This window comes from Helianthus annuus, chromosome 11 (assembly GCF_002127325.2).
Source record: "Helianthus annuus cultivar XRQ/B chromosome 11, HanXRQr2.0-SUNRISE, whole genome shotgun sequence".
NCBI classification, from domain to species: domain Eukaryota; kingdom Viridiplantae; phylum Streptophyta; class Magnoliopsida; order Asterales; family Asteraceae; genus Helianthus; species Helianthus annuus.
The window spans coordinates 105,112,399-105,139,073 of record NC_035443.2 but is presented as its reverse complement, the minus strand read 5'-3'; the positions used below and the strand labels follow the sequence as shown (position 1 = coordinate 105,139,073).

The window sequence follows — 26,675 nt, the reverse complement described above, 5'->3', positions numbered from 1 at the left end:
TGTGATCGAGTGCGGGCTTGACTCGAGGATCCCGAATGTGTACCGGTGCTATCGCGTTTTTTCGTCTTTTAAAATCATGTTATGTAAAATAATACACGTATACACGACAAACCTAATTTTTCACACTCTTAGCACGCATTGGCCTACGTAAGAACTTGGGAGCGTATATTTTACATACCGTTTCGGAGAAATATTGTAGATACTCATGGGAAGTCCTTTCGGCCATATGTAAATACTAGTCGTTCTCGTTTGGAATGCTACCGGTTGCAAGTTGTTTAATAGCCGATGTAACTTTTTGTAACGGTGTGAAACTCTTCATCATTCTCGCATCTACGCCCTCTTCAAACCACGAGTTATTCACTTCCACGTCGCTCACAATTTTTAGAAACAAACTTTTTGACATACGTAACCGATGACGGAAAATTTCTTCGTTATATTTCGGTTCCTCGACAAAATAATCCGCCATAAGGATTTCGTGGCCACTCTCACGACCACGGCGAACATAACGTTTCTTACTAGATGTGCCCGTGTCTTGTAGTTCGGCTTCGTCGATGAGTTTTTGGAAAAAAAAACTTATGCTACTATCGATGAATCGCTGCTATCGGGTAGGAATAAAATAGGTATTTCTTTTATCATTTTTATAAAAAATAGAATAGATTTGGAGAATGAGGATGTGGGTTGGTGTGAATTTGTTTAAAATGTGTCTGGTTTGCCATTTTTTCACCTGTAGTCCCTAACTTTCTAAAATTACAGCTATAGTCCCCAACTTTTGCAATTTCGTTCTCGTATAGTCCCTGAAGCGGATGAAGGTTAGTTTTTGTTGTTAAGTGAATGTGAAATGACGACATTGCCCTTATTTCAATAAAAAGAATTAAAACAATAAACCAAATATAATATTTAAAAAAATAATGGACCTTACCTTTTTCCTACCCCTATCCCACCCCTCTCCCATTTCTCTCTTCCTCTTTCTCTTTTGTCTGCAACACCATTAACAAAGGCAGGATGGTAAGAGAGGCATCAAGCAAATTTGACTTTTTATTGCCTCTATGCTATGGGGGAGGTGTACATATTTAGAATTGAGCACTCAACATTGTTTGGAAACTAGGTTAGGTCTGTAGGAGAAATTTGGGTTTTTAAGAACATGTAAGAGTGATGGGATATTAGACAAGGATGATGATAGAGCTCTAGGGGATGAATGTTAGGCATTTAGTAGTGATGAAGCATAGAGGTGAGGTTATTGTGGTTTAGAATAAGCAGGATGGTAAGTGTTCATGGAGATGAATTTTACGAATGGGTTCAATGGTTTGATTAATGCATTAGCTTAAGAAGAAATTAAATGTTAGGCTTTCAATAGTATACAAAACTTGACTGTAGCGCTCACTCTGTTTTGTGGTATCTTGGTCCAACCGCCTGCTCTCTCTATTTCATTATATCTAATTTGTAATTACTTGCTGTAAATTTCACAATTAACATGAAAAATTAATTAAAAAATCAGCGTCTCAGTAAGTAGTAAGTTGACACTTATGTTGCTGATTTAGTGGCTTAGGTTTCACAAAATATGTGGGTGTTGTAGACAAAGAAGAAAGAGAAAGAGGAAGAGAGAAAGGGGTGGGGTGGGGCGGGGTAGGAAAAAGGTGGGGCCCACTATTTTTTAAATGCCCGGATAGTTCCTGTGGTTTTGATTTATTTATTTTGTTTTATATTAAGGGTATTTTTGTTATTTTATACCCACTTACTTAACTGAGAAAACTAACTGATATTAGGCCTAGGGACTATCCGGGAACGAAATTGCAAAAGTTGGAGACTATAGCTGTAATTTTAGAAAGTCAGGGACTTAAGGTGAAAAAAGGACAAATCACAGGGACTATCAAAATATTTTTCTCTATAGGTTTATAAAAAAAAAACTCTTTTTTTTTTATTTTGGAATAATAATGGTAACGGTCAAATGATCGCTCAAATGTTCACTTTTCAACTCGGCAAACTTCCACTGATTTATGAGTGTTCGACGCAGCAAAATTAGACGACGGCGGTGTTGCCTATTGGCAAACACATTGTGGATGTGTCTTGCCTAACCCACCCCGTACACTCTATACGACAACACAAGTGCCTACGTAACCCCATAAACTGTCAGAAACTTTCAAGTATTAGATTCCATATCCCAATACCTATTCATTCTCTCCCAGAACCGGTTTTTATTTCAGAATTCATAAATAAAAACATCCAGAACCGGCCTTTAGATTAGAAAAACCAAACATTATTTATTTAATCATCACATATAAAAAAACTATAAATCATATAAAAAATTCTAGTATTTAGAGGATTATATTCACATGTGACACGTGTCTAAGTGTATTTATTTATGTAATTAGTTAAATTTTGACTAGCCCTCTAGATATATATTTATTGGCAGTAGTATGCAGAAACACGTATTGGTGCACACTTATTCACCTATCCCTCTCTTATCTCTTCTGTTCCCAAGCCCATACAATACACCCCCTCTTACTGCTCCATCATCTCTCTCTCTATATATATATATATATTAACAACTCACCTTCACATTTTCCAATCAGAATAATAACTAGTTTCTGAACTCAGTCATTCTCCTTCATCTTCTACACAACTTTAACTCTGGAATACAAACTGTATCTTTTGGATTGATTTTGCCTGCTCATCACCTTTTTTCTATCTTCAAGGTTAGATTGCATCTATTTTAAATATGTAGCTTAAAACTAGTAAATGTATCCTAAGTTTGAATTTGCTCTTTTTTCAGGCAAAAGCAAATGGAAGGTGGAAATGAAAGCACCAAGTCTTTCCCATGTCAATTCTGTTGTAGACAGTTCTACAGCTCTCAAGCTTTAGGAGGACATCAAAATGCACATAAGAAAGAGAGATCAGCAGCAAGAAAAGCAAAAAGGACAGCGGCTAACAACGTTCAATGCGGTTCTTTGATTCAACAACCTCCCTTGTTGTTTGCTCCAACAAATCATATTGGGATTCTTAATCCATCGCTTTATATTACTGCACATGCAGCAGCAGCTAATTTCTGCCAACAGTTTGGATCTGATAATATTATGTTCTATAGAAGCAACTACATCAATCAGAAACCTTATTATAATCAAGAAGATGAAGATCAAAGTTTCTTGAATTCACCAAGAGATGTGTTTGTGATGAGTGACAGTAAAGGTATTGTTAAGGATAAAGATACTCAAAAGCTTGATCTTTCACTCCATTTATGAATGGATATAAGTTTCCCAAAACGGACATAAGAATCTTGATTTTATGTTGGAAAAAGGAAGAAACTTTTCCAAATTCTTTGTTTTTTTCCAAATTTGGCATGTTTTGGGATTTCAGTTTTTTGTTTCTTAAAATAAGTGAGGAATTTTGAGGAAGGAGTATGTAGTAAGAGATAGTGTACTGTAGTGTATCAGGAAAACATGTTTGCATTTTGGAGAATAATTTGATAGATTTCATTTCATCATTTATTAGATTTTTGAACCGCAAATTTCTTTTATTCTGTAGGATTTGAACTCAGACCCCCTCTCTCAAAGTGTTTTAAAGGCTTTGTCTTTGTGAATGAACCACCACCCTATTGGTTCTTTAGTTATTTAATTATTTATATTTCTCAAAAATTTTTAGCATCACCTACCCACAATTTAAGCTTTATATATCATTTAATTTAATATACAAATAGCCTACATCTACAACCTAAAAAGCCATATCAATATCCAAATACACAAAATCTCCCCATGTACCAGAGATGTGCCTCTAGACTACGCCTCGCCTCCTTAGTTTTAAAATGCGTAATGCGCTCCGACGCATTTTGATTCCATAATCCGGTGTGCAATACGTGATGATACGCGAGCCGTTTGTTATTTAAAAATTATTTATGGACAATTATTTAGTTTATTAACTTTTAATCACTAAAAAAAAAGTGATTAAAATAAATACAAAAAAAAAGCTCTAGTACCATCAAAGACGTTTTATGTATAACCAAAATAAGTCTTTTAACTCTAATGTGTACAACTAATCTATGCAAAAAGTACAAGTAATCTAGGCAAGAACTCACTAACAACTTCGACAACTCACGATACAAGCTTATTATGCACATTCTAAAACAATATAAATAGGTGGTCTTTTAGTATCCTAATTTACACAACCTCCATCTCCATCGCACTTCTCTAGGTCTCCAACTCTCCATAGTTCTTCCCCACAACCTTATCCTTCACCTAAGATGAGTTCCAAAGTTCTCCCTCCAACTTACTCGTCCTACCCTGATTGTCAGTTTACTATGTAGTGGTCGATTTCAAAAATGCGCGCATCAGAGTGCATCATGTGAGCGCATTATGTGATTTTAGAGTGCATCATGGAATCGCAGCGCGTTACTCCACCTGATGCGATCTCATCAGCGCATCGCGCATTAAAACCAAGGATGCCTCAAGTGCATTTTTTGTACATCGTGCGCCTCACTGATAGTTATCACCTATAATAAACTTGTGCCCTTGTGCTAAAAAAGTAATACATAAGAAAGTTGCATAACCACCTACCGCACTATCTTTCTCTCTCATTAAATCATGGATGCATAACATACAAGTAAATTATGTTGTTCTACCAGTCCTCAACATAACACTAGTTCAGGAAAATTGTGTTATGTTATGCATATGATTGCTACGAAAACGCACAATGCAACATGTTATATATTTTTTTTAATAGCAAACGAAACCATTTTATTAATCCACGAGGTTGGACCTCCAGCCAGGAGCTGGGCAGACCAGATACAGCCAAAACAAATCAAAGAAACAAAACAGAAAGAAAGTCTACTACATTCATTTCCATATTACATTAAAGTCCAACCACTCATGTTGTGTAATGCTTTTATAATTAGATCTCATCCTCATTCCTTGAAGTGTTGCCCCATTGATGGTCTCCACAGTCGTTTGCACCGTGCCTTGTCTACCGCTGAAAACCTTCTCGTTCCTAACTTTCCAAAGAGGCCACATTGTTTCAATTGCTATTGCGTGTATCGCTTTCCTCATATTTCGACTACGAGTCAGTTCGTTCAGCTCCGATTATAGTTCTTTTAGATTACCTTCGGTTTTAACCATAGGTATCTTGATCCACATTGTTATTTTTTCCCAGACCCTTTTTGCGAAGTTACACTGCAGTAAGACATGGACGGCTGATTCATCCGCTGCACCACACATTTTGCATATCGTATCAGACAGGTTCATGACTCTACATCTGAGAGCAGCTGTCGTTGGTATTCTTTCCTCAATAGCCCTCCAAACAAACATCAGACTTTTTCTAGTTGCCCATTTGTTCCCTATAAAATCGAAAGCTGGTTCATTCAAGTCCATACGTTAACTTAGTGATTGCCTCACATCCTTGACTTGGAACTCATTCTGATCAGAGCTGCTCCAAATCCAAACATCACCGTTCTGTGATATTGGAATTTGTCGCAACCTTTCTACCAATTCCTTCATCTCATTCTTCTCTACCTTACTATTTGGTGCCCTCAGCCACACCCTGTCACACCCCAAAATATCACAGTACTTAGTGGCGTTCATTACCTAGAAGTCTTAGCTTATTTTCTTCCGTTGTGCAATGAAGATACCGGTCCAGTCATGCCAGCTCTGATATTTCGGGGTGTGACATGTAAATTGCTGGGGTGTGACTGTTCAAACAATATGAATGCACGCAACGAATTTGACAACTGTGACAACTTATTAAAAGTTCCAGAGGGTCACGACAACTGCACTGGTAACAAACTGGTACTGCTGGTGGCTATTCTAGAAATTGAAGGAAAACGACTGTGATTCTGTTTTTCAACAGGGATGTAATGCAATGATTCCTCTAAATTGAATAGACAGTCACTTGCTTCATAGGACTTATTTTGGTCAAAAATCAGGCTAGGATAATGCAACCAAATCTTTGTTGTGAGGAATGATGCTTGAACAAATGTATGAATAACTTGCAAATGAAATGAACAACTGACACAAGGATTTATACGAGAAAAAAGCCCTTGATCAAGAGTTGATCTCCGGCATAAAAAACCTCGGGTGATGGAAACTACCGATCACCAACTAAGATTAAACAAAAGATTGTTACAACTCGGGATGATAACAAGCTTGTTACAAGGATCACTAGCGTGCAATGTGCAAAAATGTATGAAATCCCCAAGTAAATTGTCAAGAGCTATTGAGAGCTGTTTCGAGAGTGTGTGTTTGCTAAAAGTAGCCAAGTGTTCTAACTCAAGCTTGTTATCCCCTTTTTAAAATTAGAAATAACTAAAACAACTAACTATCCGCTAAATGTGCAAGCTTCCCACGATCTCCATAACGTTCACAAAGCCATGTGCGTGCGGAATATTGAGGGCATATTCCCCAAGAATATCGGCAAGACCAATTCCAAGGCGTATACTCCTGCAAAACAAACTTAAACATAATGAAGGCAACCGTTAGTATAAGGATAACAACAAGGATCCTGAATCCTGATCCTGCAATGTCTTCTGAGGATCCTTAATTCAAACAGAATTGAGGATCCGTGATCCTGGCAGTAGTTGAGGATCCGTGATCCTAGCAGTAGTTGAGGATCCTTGATCCTTAGGATTGGAAAAATCCTCCCCTAACAATTGCCCCCAAAATATAAGGAGTAAAATGTAATTAAACGAGTTGTATTTTTGATCTTATCTCCAACTGACTAACGGATATATAGCCGTTTGGATCGAACTAGCCGTTGCTGGTCTTACGTCATTGAAGTGACAATCCTGCAGAATCATCATTATAAATAGGTTAGAGATAAGGATCGATAGGCATTTAAATTCGTGTGTTACTTCCTTTAAATCCTCATTCAAAGATCAATCAGGTATCTTTCTTCTCCTTTCCTCTTCTTCTTCTTACTCTGTTCTTCTTCGAAATCTTTAGATCAAAATAAAATTGCGATCATCCCCCGCCAAGGATCACCAGAAAGATAGTCCTTTGAAAAGCCAAGGGATTATCAAAAGTACTCCGAAGGTACTCTGCAGTTTTAGCGATCCGGAGATCGACCGGATTCGCCATTGTTTTCCGGCGAACACCATCTTCAAGCCCTTTGACCCCACCACCGAAAGTGATTTTGTTTCTGAAACCTGCGTTGCTTTTCCGGCCACTCCATTCCTGATAGGATATTCCTATCATTTTCTTGCCTTCACTGAATCCTTCTTTTCTCTCACCGGCATGTGCTATATTCAGGCCATGCCAATGATGTGGAGGGTTTTATATACCCTAGAGAGAATCATTGAGAAGGAAGGTATAGAGTTGGGGATGTCGGAACTGGATGAATTATATAACCTTGTGAGCCATGGTTCACACCGCTTCTTATTCAAACATAAACCCGGTGATGCACACCCAATCCTCAAGACCACCAAGAATGACACCAACTGGAAGAAACGTTTTTCTTCGTTAGGAGGGATTCTATCCCGGATGGGAAGGATCTCCCAAGAAAGTGGGCCACCCATGGTAGGATAGAGGATCCTTACAGAAGGATCATAGGATAACCCTGTTCCTGTGAGGATAACTGATCCTTTCTTTTTTTTTTTTTGCAGCTATCTCTGTCTCTCATATCATTCCATCACCTGCAACAAAAGAGAGGATCACTGCATTCTGGAGTCTTGACCTTGCAGCAAGATCATTCCAAGCAAACACCAAGGATTCTCAAGAAGTATCCTCCGGCACAGTCACAATGTCAAGTAAGTATTCAAGTCTTTATATAATTAAATGTTTAAATGAAAATAAAACAAGAATACTTATATGTTGTTTTGGATTGGTAGGCGCTGGAAAATCTTCAAGGTCAGCCACTCGCTTCAGCGTCAGTGATCTTGATACCGTCACTGCCTGTTCTGGGAAGAAGAAAACTACTGCTAGCCCCATCGTTCCAATGCCTAAGCCCACTACCTCCAAGGGCAAGGGAGGAAAGAAAAGGAAGACCACCGAGGCTGATAATCTGGAAGGCTTGCCTCTCATCCGCCACCAGTTTGAGGAATCCTTTGCCGATGTAAGGATCACTGATCCTGATTGATTATCCTGCCCACTTGAGGATCATGAATCCTGAACTTTACCTTGTCTTTTTTGCAAAAATTCGCCGAGATCCAAATGCTCTTTGATGCATATGTCGAAGAGGCTGAGCAGAAGCATCTGGAGTTCCAAAAGATCTTCCTGGCCAAGGATCAAACCATCTCCTCCCTCGAAAAAGATCTCAATTTGGCAAAGAAGCAGGTGGTCATGGCCCAGATAAATGCTGATCATGAGAAGCATGAGGGGCTGGAGGATGCTAAAGTCTCTGTTGCCATCACCATGTACAAGATCAAGCTGCAAATGGCCCAGGAGGCTGAGGATCCTGACTTTGACAGGACCAATTGGGACCAGGAGGGCTGGAAGGCGAAGCTGGCTGAGCTGGATGATGAGGAGGAGGCTACAGAGGTCTTGGCAATTGAGGCAAGTGGCAGTGGGGCTAAGGATCAAGATAGTGATGCTGATGCTGGTGGTGATGGTGATGCAGCGAAGGTTTGAGCTACAGAAATGGGCGATGATGGATGACGCGGACGGAGCCCATTTTTTATGATTTGGTAGTGGTTTTTGTTTTGATGGTGTTTTTCTCGAACAATAGTTGGTCTGTAATAACTTAGACAATAATTTTTAGGGTTGAGGATCATGGATCCTTGGACAATAGGTAGGATAATGGGTGGTGGAAGGATCCTCTGTTTGGGGGATGAAGCTACTTGTTATCCTTCTGCCTTTATTTCCTGCACTTAGACCTTGTTAAATTTGGACACCCTTTGCCAACCCAGTGGACGGGCCACGTTTTGCTGGTAGAAATTTGGGTTGGCAATTTTGACAACCTTTAAAGGGTTTAACTTTTAGTGAATAAATAAAACTTTAATCTTTTGGCTATTTCTTGTGTTGTTATTTTTGTAAATATTTTATCTTTCAATTGTTGTGATATACTTTGTTTGAATTCATAAGTAAAGAAGAAAAGTTTAATAGATCATGTCAAAAAGCTTAGGATATGATCAAGGATCAAATATCCTATAATCAATAAATTCAAAAAAGTAATGTAACTTAAGGATCATGTGTCCTGTTGTCAAAGAATAAGGGTCACTTAGATAAATAAAGAATAAAATCAAAATAATCAAGGATCATACCTGAGAATCCAAGTTAGGATCCTAAACCTTTAACATTTACAACCAGGATAACCAAAAGACAAACCTTATTAGAAGGTAAGGATCAAGGATCCTTGGCTGTTTAACTTCAAAAACCTGAAATGGAACATAACTTGGGACTAAGCCAATATAAGAGAAGAGTTAGCAACTAGGGATAAGCCCAACAATTCTGGGGACAAGCCCAATATACTGGGGACAAGCCCAAAAAACTTGGGACAAGCCCAAAAAACTGGGGACAAGCCCAAAGGATCTTGTGTAAACTGGAGTATGGCCCTCACTAGCGACTATCCAAACTTAGTGACATGATAATGTCAAAACCTTAGCTAACGTGAAAACGTTAGAAACCTTAGGAACGGATGTATGGTACGTCTACCATTATACGTAGGATCCCGGATACAGCCAGTACAATGAAATTGTCAGCCCCTAAAGCGGGTACTGGTCCCATTGCCATGAACTGTACCAGGATCATCGTGCGCTACTGGCGATACTGGGGACAGGCCCAAATAACTGGGGTCAAGCCCAAATAACTGGAGACTTTTGTGGATATTTAGTCCTTAGTTAAGGATACATGAACCTTCTGCAAAACTCAGAATCAAGTGAAAGGAGGATAAAGGATCCAGGATCCTTCTCCTTGTATATAGGATAATTAAAGAACGAAATAGTTTGGATTTAGATCATTACCAGAATTAGGATCATCTATCCTCTAAGGGTCCTTCATGGTCATTGGACACTGATACAATTGAGGATCCTGGATCCTTATTACATAAAGTATCTTTTTAGGTGCACAGCATTCCAAGCTCTTGGTAGCAAATCTCCTTCCATTGTTAATAACTAATATGCCCCCTTTCTTGCCTCAGCTTCAATAAGATAGGGACCTTCCCACTTAGGTGCCAACTTTCCATCAGCAGGATTTGTGGTATTTTGGAATGCTTTCCTCAACACCATATCACCAACTTGAAACTTCCTGATCCTGACATTCTTGTTGTAGGCTCCAGCCATCCTTTGTTGATAACTAGCCATCCTTATCCTTGCCAAATCCCTGAGTTCTTCTATAGTATCCAAGTCTTGAACCAAGTTTTCAGCATTTCCTTTAGGATCACGGATGCTTGTTCTTGCAGTAGGAACCACCATCTCTGTAGGGATCACCGATTCTGCTCCAAATACCAAAGAAAATAGAGTTTGGCCAAGAGCATTCTTGGGGGTTGTCCTATCAGCCCATAGCACATAAGGTAGTTCTTCTGCCCACTTTCCTTTCTTGGATCCAAGCTTCTTCTTCAAATTGTTGATGATGATCTTGTTGGATGATTCTGCCTGACCATTAGCTTGTGGGTGGACTGGTGTTGATGTTATCATCTTAATCCCCCAGCTGTCACAAAAGTTAGTATTCTATTCCCAATAAATTGGGATCCACTATCACAAACAATTTCAGAAGGAATACCAAATCTAGTAATAATATTTCTTTTGATAAAGGATATCACTTCTTTTTCTCTGACTTGAGCAAAGGCTTCAGCCTCTATCCACTTTGAGAAGTAATCAGTCATGGCAAGCATGAACACTTTTCCACCAGGTGCCTTGGGAAGTTTACCAACTATATCCATTCCCCATCTTATAAATGGCCAAGAAGAGGATATAGGATGCAAGAACTCTGCTGGTTGGTGAAGGATGTTACTGTTAGGGGAGGATTTTCTAACAATTAGTGATCCTTACTTGTTATCCTAATAGTGATCCTTACTTCTGTGACAGATAGTGATCCTCAGAAGACCTTCAGGATCAGGATCATGGATCACCCTAAGGATCCTCATACTAACGATTGTTTGTTCATGTTTCGTATTGTTTTGCAGGAGTAATAGGCTTGACTTGGTCTTGGCAACGTTACTATGGAATATTCCACGGGTATTTCACACACGTTTGAATGGAAATGGACGTTGTGGAGAACGTGGGAGCATGGCACAAAAGTCGGATAGTTTGTTAGCTTAGTTAGCTTTTATTTTTAAAGGGGTGACGAGCTATTTTTAGAACACTTAGCCATTTTCAGCTGCATACACTCTCGTCCAACTGCACTCTCGAAGCTTTCAGCAAACACTTAATAGTTTTCACACACTTTTACACAGTTAACCATAGTGATCCTTGTACCTAGCTCGTCACTATCCGAAGTTGTAAACATTTATTGATTTATTTGAGCTTGGTGATCGGTAGTTTCCATCACCCGAGATTTTTTATGCCGGAGATCATTCATTGATCAAGGGCTTTTTCCTCGTATAAATCCTTGTGTTGTTTGTGCAATTTACATCGAAGTGATCCTTATTATTGTTCTTCATTTCAAGCATCATTCCCCGTAACTAAGAGTTTGGTTGCATTATCCTCATTAGATTTTTGACCAAAACAGTTTGGCGCCCACCGTGGGGCAATTGATGCTTCATTCCTAAGAAGTTTTTCTATTGGTGATCATTTAGGTTCATTGCATACAAGTACATGGCTTCATCATTGAAGAATACCTCTACTGCAATGTCTGTGGTCAATTCGTCTCAGGGCATTCCACCTTTGCCTCCACCACCTGCTGGATCTCAGAAAAATGCTGAGAAGAAACCAACTCCAATTTTCTCCAAACTTCCAACTTCTTCTGCTTCTTACACTCCCACTACCAGTGACATGTTTACTTTGATTTTGCAGATGAAGGATCATATACAGCAACAGGATAAGACCAATGAAAGGATTCTCAAAGAAATCGGAGATCTTAAGAAACAAAAGAAAGCGGCAGAGGATCATTCCCCACTGGTGCCCAGATCTTTGAATTTTGATACTCCGGTGATTACTTCTCAGCCATTAGTGGTTCCAGATGTTCAATATGTGGGTGGACCAAAAGGAGTGCACTACGGATCAACAATAGTGACTCAGGCATCAGGTTCATATTTCCAGCCAGCAGGATCCTATCCTCAGCATATGGGATCCTTCATGAATTCAGGAGGATACTCAGGAGCGCAGCAGAATTAAGGATCTTCCTTTGTTCCAGGATCATCCCAGATTCAAGGATCTTCCTTTGTTCCAGGATCATCCCAGATTCAAGGATCTTCCTTTGTTCCAGGATCATCCCAGGTTCAAGGATCCTCCTTTGTTCCAGGATATCCCAGGTTCAAGGATCCTCCTTTGTTCCAGGATCATCCCAGGTTCAAGGATCCTCCTTTGTTCTAGGATCATCCCAGGTTCAAGGATCCTCCTTTGTTCCAGGATCGTCCCAGTTTCAGGGATCCTTAAAGATTCCAGGATCCTTGAGGAGTTTGCAAACAGGAAGTTCCGATGTCCATCAAGGGGATTTTATTCCGATGCAGACCATTGCTTCTACTGGCCCTTCGGTCATTCTAGAGTCCCAGCAATATGGATTCACATCCGGTGTTCCTAATTTAAACCCGATGGGAGGTAACACTTTTAATAATTCTCTTACAACTAACCATGGATTCATGCAGGATACAGGTATCAACCATGCCATGGCCAGAGAGTTGCAAAAATTGAAGGATATGATATTAAGTGTTCCAGGAGTGGTCAAACCTATCCCGAAGATTGCAGATGGAAGCCATAAGATATCTCGTTTTGCACCACCAATTTGTGATGCTGAGATACCCAAAAGGTTCCATGTGCCAACCATGAAGCTGTATGATGGTTCGACGGATCCTGAGGAACACATAGCACAATACAGGGAGAGGATGGAGATCAATCCAATTCCAGAAAGGTTAAAGGAAGCATGCCTATGCAAGGGATTCGGATCCACTCTTACTTGATCAGCTCTCAAATGGCTGCTAAGTCTTCCCCCTTACTCTATTACCTCATTTGCTAATCTAGTTAACTTATTCAATAATCAGTTTTCTTGTAGTAGAAAATTTGAACGATTAACTAGTGATCTATATAGGATAACCCAGGGTCATAATGAATCATTAAGGGATTACATTACCAAATTTAGTAAAGAATCCTTAGACATTCCCAACTTGGATATAGCCACGACTGTTGAAGCCTTTAAAATGGGATTGCTTAGGGATTCATTGTTCTATGATGATCTTGTTATGACACCATGAAGGAACTTAGATGAGGTAAGAACCCGGGCACTCAGGTTCATCCGGCTAGAGGATGACAAGAGGATCCAGGAGAGGCTAGCAGGATCCTCAAAGCAAGAGAAGCAAGGATCCTCGTTCAAGAACAACAAGTTCAGATCCTTCAATAAATCTGATAACCAGAATGTGCATGCTGTTGAACAAGAAGAGGATGATGAGGATTATCCTCCAATTTCTGAATATTGTTTTTCTGTTGATAACAATGAACTAATCCTTGCGATGCAGAATTTAGGTGATAAGGCTAGATGGCCCAGGAAAAATGACAGACCAACTGCAACCAAAGATAAATCAAAGTGGTGTGCATACCATGAAGATTTTGGGCATCTAACAGAAGAATGCATTGCATTGAGAAAGGAAATTGGATATTTGTTGAGCAAGGGGCATCTAAAAGAGTTATTGGGGAGAAAGAAGTCAAGGACTCGGGATCCTGAAAGGATCCCAGAGAAAGCTCCAGCCCCTCCAGCGGATGCACAAGTTATAAACTTTATTTCTGGAGGATCAGACAGTTGTGGAACATCCTTCTCTACAGCTAAAAGGCATACAAAGGAAACTAAAATGGATAATGGAGAAAGACCTGTTCGAACATCAAGTGTCTCTGAAGGAAAAGTCATAACTTTGATGAGGATGATCGTGTTGATATCCAGGATCCTCATCACGATGGTTTAGTTATTACTCTTTTCATTTCTAACCATTTTGTCCGCAGGATCCTTATAGACGGAGGAAGCTCAGTAAACATTATCCAGCTTGATGTTCTAAAGAAGATGGGTATCCCTGAATCAGATATCACACCAAGATCCTCCGTGCTTGTGGGATTTAGTGGCGAAACTAAGAATACCCTGGGGGACATTAAACTCCCAATATACATAGAAGGCCTACATTCTTATAAAAAATTTTGTGTTATTGACTGTTTATCTTGTTGTAATGTTATCCTTGGCAGGCCCTGGATACACGATATGAAGGCAGTCCCATCTACCTACCATCAATGTGTGAAGCTTCCTAGTCCTTGGGGAATAGTCAAGATTGACAGTGATCAGCAGGAGGCTAAGAACTGCTACACTTCATCGATGAAACCAGCATCGAAGTCAAGGGAGCAATAGCAATCATAGTATCCTCCAAGGGATGTCTTGGAGGCAAGAGAGCAGGATGTGGTAGAAATCCTCACGGATCCTGATGATCCTGAATCCAAAATCTATATCGGATCAGGGATCCTTGGCAAAATGAAAGAAGATCTCGTATCCTTCCTCAAAAGAAGGAAGACTACCTTTGCATGGAAACACGAGGATATGACAGGTATATCTAAAGATATTATAACTCATAAACTTGGCATTGACAGGTCATTCAAACCAATCCATCAAAAAAGGAGGAAGTTTGCACCCGAAAGAAATGCCATTATCCAGGAAGAGGTAGAGAAATTGCTCCGGGCAGGTATGATTAGAGAGGTCAAGTATCCAAGATGGTTGGCCAATGTGGTTGTTGTTCAAAAGAAAAATGGAAAGTGGAGGGTATGTGTCGATTTCACATATTTTAATAAGGCATGTCCCAAGGATCCTTTCCCATTACCCCACATTGACTCCATGGTGGATGCAACGGCGGGTCATAAACTGTTGACTTTTATGGATGCTTCATCTGGATTTCAACAAATTCAGATGGAACCATCTGATCAAGAGGATACGGCTTTTATGACTCCAACCGGTATATATTGTTATATTGCTATGCCGTTTGGATTAAGTAATGCAGGTGCAACATATCAAAGGCTGGTGAATATGATGTTCAAGGATCAGATTGGACAAACTATGGAGGTTTACATAGATGACATGGTGGTAAAGTCCATAAAAGCTGAGGATCACCTAAGGGACTTGGAGGAAGCATTTGATATCCTTGACAGATATAACATGAAACTTAATCCTTCAAAGTGTCACTTTGGTGTTAAAGCGGGTAAATTCTTAGGATACATGGTGACCAAGAGAGGCATTGAAGCTAGCCCGGAGCAGATCAAAGCCTTAGTGAATATCAAATCTCCTGCCAATGCTAAGGATGTCCAAAGGCTAACAGGCAGGATAGCAGCTTTGAACAGATTTATATCCAAATCCTCAGAGAAGTGCAAAGAATTCTATGATATCCTAAGGAAGAACAAGAAATTTGAGTGGACTGAGAAGCATGAAAATGCCTTAAGAGCTCTCAAAGATTACCTATCCTCAGCCCCGGCCTTGATGAAACCAGAAAAAGGAGATGTGCTATCCTTATATCTTGTAGTATCCTTAAAAGCAGTAAGTGCAGTCCTTGTTAAGGATCACGAAGGTACACAACATCCTTTCTATTATGTAAGTAAGAGTTTACTTGATGCCGAATCCAGGTATTCACACCTTGAAAAGCTTATTCTTGCATTAATTATGGCATCTACTAAGTTGAGTCATTATTTTGAAACTCATGTTATTGTTGTTAAAACTAATTTTCCAATTAAGAATGTCCTCAGGAAACCAGAGATGTCAGGAAGGATGGCTAAGTGGGCAGTGAAGCTTAGTGCCTATGATATAAGATATGAGCCTAGGACAGCCATCAAATCCCAAGCATTGGCTGACTTTGTGGCTGATTTCAGTGGTGATTTGCAAAAAGAAGCTGAGTTAGAAGTCCAGCATCTAGAGGAGACCAAGGATCCTTGGATACTCTATACTGATGGATCCTCAAATGTCAAAGGCACAGGGCTTGGAATACAACTGAAATCGCCACAGGGGGACATAATACCCCACTCTATAGCTTGTGAGTTTCAAACCACTAACAATGAGGCTGAGTATGAAGCCTTGATTGCTGGTTTGCAAATTGCTAAGCATATGAGGATCAGGTATCTTGAGGTACATGTAGATTCATTATTAATTACAAATCACTTTAATGGATCCTATGTTGTTAAAGGTGAAAAGCTAACCAAATATTTAGAGATAGTCAAAGAGTTGGCACTCTCTTTTGTTTCCTTTAATTTGACACAGGTACCAAGGGAAGAAAATACAGAAGCTGATGCATTGGCTAACTTAGGATCATCCTTGAAGATCCCGGAGGATATAAGTATCCCCATTATCCATATCTTGGCTCCTGCCATAGAGGATCATGTATTATCCCTAGTGAGGATACTTAATCTTATTCAGGATCAGGATCATGGATCTTACCAATCATGAGATACCTACAACACGGAGAGATTCCTACGGGAGAAAATCCTAGGGCTTTCAAAATTAAGGTATCTCAATTCACAATCTTAAATAATATGTTGTATAAGCGATCTCTTGCAGGACCATATTTAAGATGCATTGAGGATCCTGAAGTCTAAGAAGTTTTAAAAGACTTCCATGAAGGAGATTGTGGAAACCACACTGGGGGCAGGGCATTGTTCTCAAGGATCCTAAGGACAGGATACTACTGGCCAACTATGAAAAGGGATGCGGTGGAATATGCTAAGAAGTGTGATCCTTGTCAGAGACACAGCAATATCCTTCATCAGCCGGCTGAATTTCTACATCCTATATCCTCCTCTTGGCGATTTATGAGATGGGGGATGGATATAGTTGGTAAGCTCCCTAAGGCACCTGGTGGAAAAGTGTTCATGCTAGCCATGACTGATTACTTCTCCAAGTGGATAGAAGCTGAAGCTGTTGCCCAAGTCAGAGAAAAGGAAGTTATATCCTTCATTAAAAGAAATATTATAACTAGATTTGGTATTCCTTCTGAAATTATATGTGATAATGGTTCCCAATTTATTGGGGGCAGAACTACTAACTTTTGTGACAGCTGGGGGATTAAGATGATAACATCAACACCAGTCCACCCACAAGCTAATGGTCAAGCAGAATCATCCAATAAGATCATCATCAACAATTTGAAGAAGAAGCTTGGATCCAAGAAAGGGAAATGGGCAGAAGAATTACCTTATGTGCTTTAGGCTGATAGGACAACCCCTAAGAATGCTACTAGTCAAACACCATTCTCTTTGGTATTTGGGGCAGAATCAGTGATCCCAACAGAAATGGTGGTTCCAACTGCTAGAACAAGTACCCGTGATCCTGAGGAAAATGACGAGAATTTGGCTCAAGACCTGGATACTATTGAGGAAATCAGGGATCTGGCTAGGATAAGGATGGCTAGTTATCAACAAAGAATGGCTGGTGCTTACAACAAAAATGTTAGGATCAGGAAATTTCAGATTGGTGATATGGTATTAAGGAAAGCATTTCAGAATACCACCAATCCTGCTGATGGAAAATTGGCACCAAAATGGGAAGGCCCTTATTTGATTGAAGCTGAAGCAGGACAGGGGGCATATAGATTGCTGACCATGGAAGGTGATTTGTTACCAAGAGCTTGGAATGCTGTCCATTTGAAGAAATATTTCATGTGAGCAGGATCTTCATGGCATAGATGATCCTTACATTAGGGGTATCCTTGAAGGATCCTTAAAGCATCAATGATCCTTACTCTGGTAATGTCCTAATCTTGAACTATTTCATTTCCTTATTTTCTCATATAAGGATAAGGATCATGTGTCCTTTATCCTTCTCTCACAAGATTTTGAGCTTTGAAAGTTCAGGAATCCTTAGCAAAGCGTTTATTATCTACAGAAGCAATCCAGCTCCTTGGGTTTAACCCCCGTTATTTGGGCTTGACCCCAGTTCCGCCTGTAGCGCACGATGATCCTGGTATAGTTCAAGGCAGTGGGACCAGTACTCGCTTTAGGGGCTGATAATTCCATTGTACTGGCTATACCCAGGATCCTACGTATAATGGTAGACGTACCATACATCCGTTCCTAAGGTTTCTAACGTTTTCACGTTAGCTAAGGTTTTGGCATTGTCATGTCACTAAGTTTGGATAGTCACCAGTTAGGGCCATACTCCAGTTTACATACGATCCTTGGGCTTATCCCCAGTTATCCTTGGGCTTGTCCCCAGTTATCCTTGGGCTTGTCCCCAGTTGCTAACTCTTATCTTATATTGGCTTAGTCCCAAGTTATGCTCTATTTCAGGTTCTTGAAGTTAAACAACTAGGGATCCTTGATCCTTACTTCTCCCTAAGGTTTATCTTATAGTTATCCTGATTATGGTTAGGGTCCTAACTTGGATCCTCAGGTATGATCCTTAATTATTTCAGTTCTATTCGTTGATTATTTGAATAACCCTTATACTTTGACAACTGAACTTATGATCCTTAAAACATATACTACTTTTTGGGATTTTTCAACTATAGGATATTTGATCATGGATCATATCCTAATGTTTTCAATCTGACTTATTCCAAATTGCTTATTTAATAAGTGTACATCAAAACAATTGAGAATTAAAGGAACTAAAAGGATAATAACACAAGATAAGCGACAAAAGATTAAGATTTTATTTATTAACAAAAAGACTAACCCTTCAAAGGTTGTCAAAATTACCTACCCCGAGCATCTACCAGCAATACGTGGCCCGTCCGCTGGGGTAGGTAAAGGGTGTCCATGATAATAGGTTCAAAGTAGTGCAGGAATATAAAGGCGGCAGGATCACAATGGCTTCATCCCCCAAACAGAGGATCCCTCCACCATTTGCAATCCTGCCTATTGTCTGAAGGATCCTAGATCCTTAATCCTAAAAACTATTGTTCAGTACAAACCATTAAATTGTTCAACAAAACAACTATCAAACTAAAAAATTGGGCTCCGGCTATGTCTAGAAGTTTCCATCATCGCCCAATCATGCAGCCTAAACCTTCGCTGCATCACCACCTCCGGCTCCACTTGCTTCACCACCTTCACCCTTGCCTCTAGCCTCAATGGTCAGGATCTCTTCAACCTCTTCTTCATCCTCCAGTTCAGCCAGCCTTGCCTTCCAGCCCTCCACATCCCAGGTGCTCTTGTCAAAAGCAGGATCCTGAGCTTCCAGGGCCATTTGCAGCTTGGTCTTGTACATTGCTATGGCGGCGGAGACATTGGCATCCTCGGTGATCTCATGCCTCTCGTAGTCAAAGTTGATCAACACCTTGGTCGTCTCGTTTCTGGCATTCTGGAGATCCTTCTGAAGATCAGCAATCTTGAGGTCCTTTAGCACTGCAACCTGTTGAAGATCAGCAATCTTACTATCCTGATCCTCAAAGTGGCCAACGTAGTTCTCAATCTCAGCGAATTTCTGCAAAGAAGACAAAGGATAAGGTCAGAACCAAGTGATCCTCATATCAGAAGGATATATCAGCAGGATATAGGAGCAGGGACAGTGATCCTTACCTCACTGAAATAGTCAAGGAATTGTTGGCGGATCAAGGGGAGACCTTGCAGATCCTCAGCTTCAGAGGCTTTTCTCTTCTTGCCTCCCTTTCCTTTGAGGGGTGCCTTGGGGACCGAAGTTGTCGGGCTGGTAGGAGCTTTTCTCTTGGAGGATCTGACGGTGGTGAGATCGGTGACACTGAACTTTGAAGCAGACTTGGTGGATTTTCCAGCACCTACACAACCAAAACAAGATAAGTATCTTAATTTCACTTGTATTTCATTATTTATTTGAATTTTTAAGCAAAGATACTTACTTGACATCGTGACAGAACCTGAGGATACTTCCTGAGAATCTTGGGTGGTTGTCTTGAAAGATCTTGTTTCAGGATCAAGCCTCTTGAATGCGGCGAGTCTCTCTTTAGCAGCAGCAGTCAGTCTAAGATGTGAAACGGAGATAGCTGCACAACAAGAAAGCAAAAGAATGTCAGTGATCCTTATATCAAAGGATAAGTTCTCTGGTGATCCTTCTCAGGATCCTCCATCCTACCATGGGTAGCCCACTCCTTGGGTAGATCCTTCCCATCAGGGATAGAATCTCTCTTGACAAAAAAGAAACGTCGCTTCCAGTTGGTATCATTTTTGGTAGCTTTGAAGATCGGGTGTTCCTCACCAGGTTTACGTTTGAACAGATAACGATGGGAACCAAAGGTAGTGAGCTCATACAATTCTCCCAGTTCTGCCATGCCTAAGTCTATCCCCTCCTGCTCGATGATCCTTTCAAGGGTATACAAAACCCTCCAGATCATCGGCATGGCTTGGATATAAGATATGCCGGTTAGGGAAAAGAAAGATTGGGTGAAAGCTGGAAAGGGATATGTGTAGCCTATGGTGAACGGGGTAACAGGAAACGCAACCCAGTTATCAGAAATATGATCACTGAGGGCTTTGGGATCAAACGATTTAAACACAGTGTTCGCCGGGAAGCAGTAGCGGATCCTATCAATTTGCGGATCGGAGAAGCAACATCGTTCTTTTATGGAATCTTCGATGATTCCCTGGCTCTTTAGTGGGCTGTTCTTCGTGTGATCCTTAGATGGGGAGTTCCGAAGCAACATTTTGACGGAATAATGAAAAGAGAAGGAAGAAGATGAATACCTGTTTATCTTCGGAATGCAGTTATAAAGGGAGTAACTCTGGATTTTAAATGCAAACGATCCTTTCTATATCTCCTATTTATAATCATGATTCTGTAGGGGTGTCACTTCTGTGACGTCATAGTTGCAACGGATAGTTCTACAATAACGACTATATATCCGTTAAGTTAGTTACGGATAAGATCAAGAAAACATAACTCGTTCATTTTACATATTACTCCTTATATTTTGGGGGCAATTGTTAGGGGAGGATTTTCTAATAATTAGTGATCCTTACTTGTTATCCTAATAGTGATCCTTACTTCTGTGACAGATAGTGATCCTCAGAAGACCTTCAGGATCAGGATCATGGATCACCCTAAGGATCCTCATACTAACGATTGTTTGTTCATGTTTCGTATTGTTTTGCAGGAGTAATAGGCTTGACTTGGTCTTGGCAACGTTACTATGGAATATTCCACGGGTATTTCGCACACGTTTGAATGGAAATGGACGTTGTGGAGAACGTGGGAGCATGGCACAAAAGTCAGATAGTTTGTTAGCTTAGTTAGCTTTTATTTTTAAAGGGGTGACGAGCTATTTTTAGAACACTTAGCCATTTTCAGCTGCATACACTCTCGTACAACTGCACTCTCGAAGCTTTCAGCAAACACTTAATAGTTTTCACACACTTATACACAGTTAACCATAGTGATCCTTGTACCTAGCTCGTCACTATCCGAAGTTGTAAACATTTATTGATTTATTTGAGCTTGGTGATCGGTAGTTTCCATCACCCGAGGTTTTTTATGCCGGAGATCATTCATTGATCAAGGGCTTTTTCCTCGTACAAATCTTTGTGTTGTTTGTGCAATTTACATCGAAGTGATCCTTATTATTGTTCTTCATTTCAAGCATCATTCACCGTAACTAAGAGTTTGGTTGCATTATCCTCATTAGATTTTTGACCAAAACAATTACTATGTATCTGACAAGGATCACACTTCTTGGCATAATCCACAACATCCTTCTTCATAGTAGGCCAATAGTATCCTGTCCTCATGATCCTTGAGAATAATGCCCTGCCCCTAGTGTGGTTTCCACAATCTCCTTCATGAAAATCCTTTAGGACTTCTTGGATTTCAAGATCCTCAATGCATCTTAGATATGGTCCTGCAAGAGATCGTTTATATAACATGTTATTCAATATTGTAAATTGAGATACCTTAATTTTGAAAGCCCTGGGGTTTTCTCCTGTAGGAATCTCTCCATGTTGGATATATCTCATGATTGGAAGGATCCATGATCCTGAATGAGATTGTGTATCATCACTAGGGATGATTGCAGAATCCTCTCCTATCTCCATAGCTACATGATCCTCAATAGCATGGGTTAGGATATGGATAATAGGGATCTTGATATCCTCTGGAATCTTCAAGGATGATCCTAGATTGGCCAATGCATCAGCTTTTGCATTCTCTTCTCTGGGTATCTGTGTCAAACTAAAAGAAACAAAAGAGAGTGCCAATTCTCTGACTATCTCTAAATATTTGATTAGCTTTTCACCTTTAACAGCATAGGATCCATTAAATTGATCAGTAATTAACAATGAATTTACATGTACCTCAAGATACCTAATCCTCATATGCTTGGCAATTTGCAAACCAGTTATCAAGGCTTCATATTCAGCCTCATTGTTAGTAGTTTGAAACTCACAAGCTATTGAGTGGGGTATTATGTCCCCCTGTGGCGATTTTAGTAGTATTCCAAGCCCAGTTCCTTTAACATTAGAAGCTCCATCAGTGAAGAGTATACAAGGATCCTTAGTTTCTTCAAGCTGTTGGACTTCTAACTTAGCTTCCCTTTGCAAGTCACTACTGAAATCTGCCACAAAGTCAGCTAAGGCTTGGGATTTGATGGCAGTCCTTGGTTCATATCTTATATCATAAGCACTAAGCTTCACTGCCCATTTAGCCATCCTTCCTGCCATTTCAGGTTTCCTGAGAACATTCTTAATTGGAAAATTAGTCTTAACAATAATGGCATGAGTTTCAAAATAATGTCTTAATTTAGTAGATGCATAATCAAAGCAAGGATAAGTTTCTCTAAATGTGAATACCTGGATTCAACACCAAGCAAACTCTTACTTACATAATAGACAGGATGTTGTGTACCTTGGTGATCCTTAACAAGGACTTCACTTACTGCTTTAGAGGATACCGCCAAATATGAGGATAATATATCCCCTTTTTCCGGTTTCATCAAGGCAGGAGCTGAGGATAGGTAATCCTTAAGAGTTTTGAGAGCATTTTCATGCCTTTCAGTCATTCAAATTTCTTGTTCTTTCTCAAAATGTCATAGAATTCCTTGCACTTTTCTGATGACTTGGATATGAACATGTTCAAGGCTGCGATCCTGCCTGTCAATCTTTGCACATCCTTTGCATTGGCAGGAGATTTTATGTTCACAATTGCCTTGATTTGCTCTGGACTTGCCTCAATGCATTTTTTTGTCACCATATAGCTGTTAGGGCAGGATTTTAATGACCTATGATCCTTCCATGATATCCTAACAAGTGATCCTTGTTTCTTTGGCAGATAGTGATCCTCAGAAGAGCTTCAGGATCAGGATCATGGATCATCCTAAGGATCCTCATACTAACGATTGCTCTCTTTGAATTTACTGTTGTTTTGCAGGAATTACGAGTTGGACCTAGTCTTAGCAACGTTATCAAGGAATCTTTCACGTTGATTTCGCACATGCATAGCCGGAAATAGACGTTGTGGAGAATATGGAAACTTAGCACAAATTGCGGGCAATTAGTTAGGCTAAATTTACTTCTATTTCTAAAGGGGTAACGAGCTAATAGTTAGGTGACTTACTAAATTCAACCACACACACACTTATATAAATAGCACTCTTGAGCATTCGGAAGAGACAACACATTTCTCACACGCTCTAGCATACGATACTATAGTGATCCTTGTACCTAGCTCGTTACTATCCAAAAGTTGTAAACATTGTTTATTATATTGAAGTTTGGTGATCGGTAGTTTCCATCACCCTAGGTTTTTTATGCCGGAGATCATTCATTGATCAAGGGCTTTTTCCTCGATAAATCCTTGTGTCACTTATACAATTTTCATTTAAGTGATCCATATCTTTGTTCATCATACCAAGCATTATTCCCCGTTTACAAAGAGTTTGGTTGCATTATCCTTGTGTGATTTTTGACCAAAACAGTTTGGCGCCCACCGTGGGGCAGTTGGTGCTTCATTCATAAGAAAGTTTGTCTGTTGGTGATCATTCCGGAGTGTTGCATGGCTTCATCGTTGAAGAATACCTCCACAGCGATGTCTGCAGTCAATTCACCTAAGGGCGTTCCACCTTTGCCTCCACCACCAGCTGGATCTCAGAAAAATGCTGAGAAGAGACCAACTCCTATTTTCTCTAAACCTTCATCTTCTTCTGCTCTAACTTCTTCTGCTCCCAGTACTAGTGATATATTTACTTTGATTTTGCAGATGAGGGATCGTATGCAGCAGCAGGATGAAACTAATGACAGGATCCTCAAGGAAATCGGAGATCTCAAAAGGCAAAAGAAAACGGCAGAGGATCATTCCCCACTGATGCCCAAATCTTTGAATTTTGATACTCCGATGATTACTTCTCAGCCATCAGAGGTCCCAGACATTCAACATGTGGGTGGACCAAAAGGAGTGCACCTCGGCTCAGCAAAAGTGACTCAGGCATCAGGCTCATATTTCCAGCCGGCAGGATCCTATCCTCAGCATATGGGATCCTTCGTGAATTCAGGAGCCTACTCGGGAGCGCAGCAATTTCAAGGATCCTCCTTTATTCCAGGATCATCCCAGGTTCAAGGATCCTCCTTTGTTCCAGGATTATCCCAGGGTCAAGGATCCTCTCTCGTTCCAGGATCATCCCAGTTTCAAGGATCCCTCCAGATGCCAGGATCCTCGAAGAGTTTGCAGACAGGAAGTTCAGATGTCCATCAAGGAGATTTTATTCCGATGCAGACCATTACTTCCACTGGTCCCTCCATTATCCCAGAATTCCCAGCAATATGGATTCACATCCAATGTTCCTAACTTGAACCCGATGGGAGGTAACACTTTTAATAATTCTCTTACCACTAACCATGGATTCATGCAGGATACAGGTATCAACCATGCTATGGCCAGAGAACTGCAGAAACTGAAGGATATGATATCAAGTGTTCCAGGGGTAGTCAAACCTATCCCGGAGATTGCAGATGGAAGCCATAAGGTATCTCGTTTTGCACCACCAATTTGTGATGCTGAGATACCCAAAAGATTCCATATTCCAACTATGAAGCTGTATGATGGTACAACGGATCCTGAGGAACACATAGCACAATACAGGGAGAGGATGGAGATCAATCCAATACCAGAAAGGTTAAAGGAAGCATGCCTATGCAAGGGATTTGGATCCACACTTACTGGATCAGCTCTTAAATGGCTGCTAAGTCTTCCCCCTTACTCTATTACTTCATTTGCTAATTTAGTTAACTTATTCAATAATCAATTTTCTTGTAGCAGAAAATTTGAACGATTGACTAGTGATTTATATAGGATAACTCAGGGTCATAATGAATCATTGAGGGATTATATAACCAAATTTAGTAAAGAATCCTTGGACATTCCCAACTTGGATGTGGCCACAGCTGTTGAGGCCTTCAAAATGGGATTGCTTAGGGATTCACTGTTCTATGATGATCTTGTTATGACACCATGCAGGAACCTAGACGAAGTAAGGACTCGGGCCCTCAGGTTCATCCGGCTAGAGGATGACAAGAGGATCCAGGAGAGACAAGTAGGATCCTCAAAACAAGAAAAGCAAGGATCCTCTTTCAAGAACAACAAATTCAAATCCTACAACAGAACTGACAACCAGAACGTGCATGCTGTTGACCAAGAAGAGGATGATGAGGATTATCCTCCAATTTCTGAATACTGTTTTTCCGTTGATAACCATGAACTAATCCTTGCAATGCAGAATCTAGGAGAAAAAGCCTAATGGCCCAGAAAAAATGACAAACCAGCCGCAGCTAAAGATAAGTCAAAGTGGTGTGCATACCACGAGGATTTTGGGCACTTGACAGAAGAATGCATCGCATTAAGAAAGGAAATTGGATATCTACTGAGCAAGGGGCATTTGAAAGAGTTGTTGGGAAGAAAAAAGCAAAGGACTCAGGATCCCGAAAGGATCCCTGAAAAAGCTCCAGCCCCTCCGGCAGATGCACAAGTGATAAACTTTATTTCCGGAGGATCAGACATCTGTGGTACATCCTTTTCAGCAGCTAAAAGGCATGCAAAGGAAGCTAAAATGGATAATGGAGAAAGACCTATTCGAACATCAAGTGTCTCGGAAGGAAAAATCATAACCTTTGATGAGGATGATAGAATTAACATCCAGAATCCTCATCATGATAGGTTTAGTTATTACTCTCTTTATTTCTAACCATTTTGTCCGCAGGATCCTTATTGACGGAGGAAGTTCGGTAAACATTATCCAGCTTGATGTTCTGAAGAAAATGGGTATTCCTGAATCAGACATCACACCAAGATCCTCCGTGCTTGTGGGATTTAGTGGCGAAACTAAGAAAACCCTAGGGGACATCAAACTCCCAATTTATGTGGAAGGATTACATAATTATCAAAAATTTTGTGTTGTTGACTGTTTATCTTGTTGTAATGTTATCCTTGGCAGGCCCTGGATACACGATATGAAGCCAGTCCCATCCACATACCATCAATGTGTGAAGCTCCCTAGCCCTTGGGGAATAATCAAAATCGACAGTGATCAGCAGAAGGCTAAGGATTGTTACACCTCATCAATAAAACCAGCCTCGAAATCAAGGGAGCAATAGCAATTAAAGTATCCTCCAAGGGATGTCTTGGAGGCAAGAGAGCAGGATGTGGACGAAATACTCTTGGATCCTGATGATCCTGAATCCAAAATCTATATCGGGTCAGGGATCCGTGGAC

The 26,675-nt window shown here is 40.3% G+C and overlaps 1 protein-coding gene across 1 annotated transcript; it reads left to right on the top strand.

The window, feature by feature from the left end:
• Positions 1–2,501: 2,501 nt before the first annotated feature.
• Positions 2,502–3,483, top strand: LOC110916175 (protein LATE FLOWERING-like). The gene is made up of 2 exons (XM_022160926.2): positions 2,502–2,693; positions 2,771–3,483. Exon 2 carries the CDS (start codon positions 2,781–2,783, stop codon positions 3,234–3,236), a length of 456 nt encoding a protein of 151 aa, XP_022016618.1. The 5' UTR covers positions 2,502–2,693; positions 2,771–2,780; the 3' UTR covers positions 3,237–3,483.
• The last annotated feature ends 23,192 nt before the right edge of the window (positions 3,484–26,675 follow it).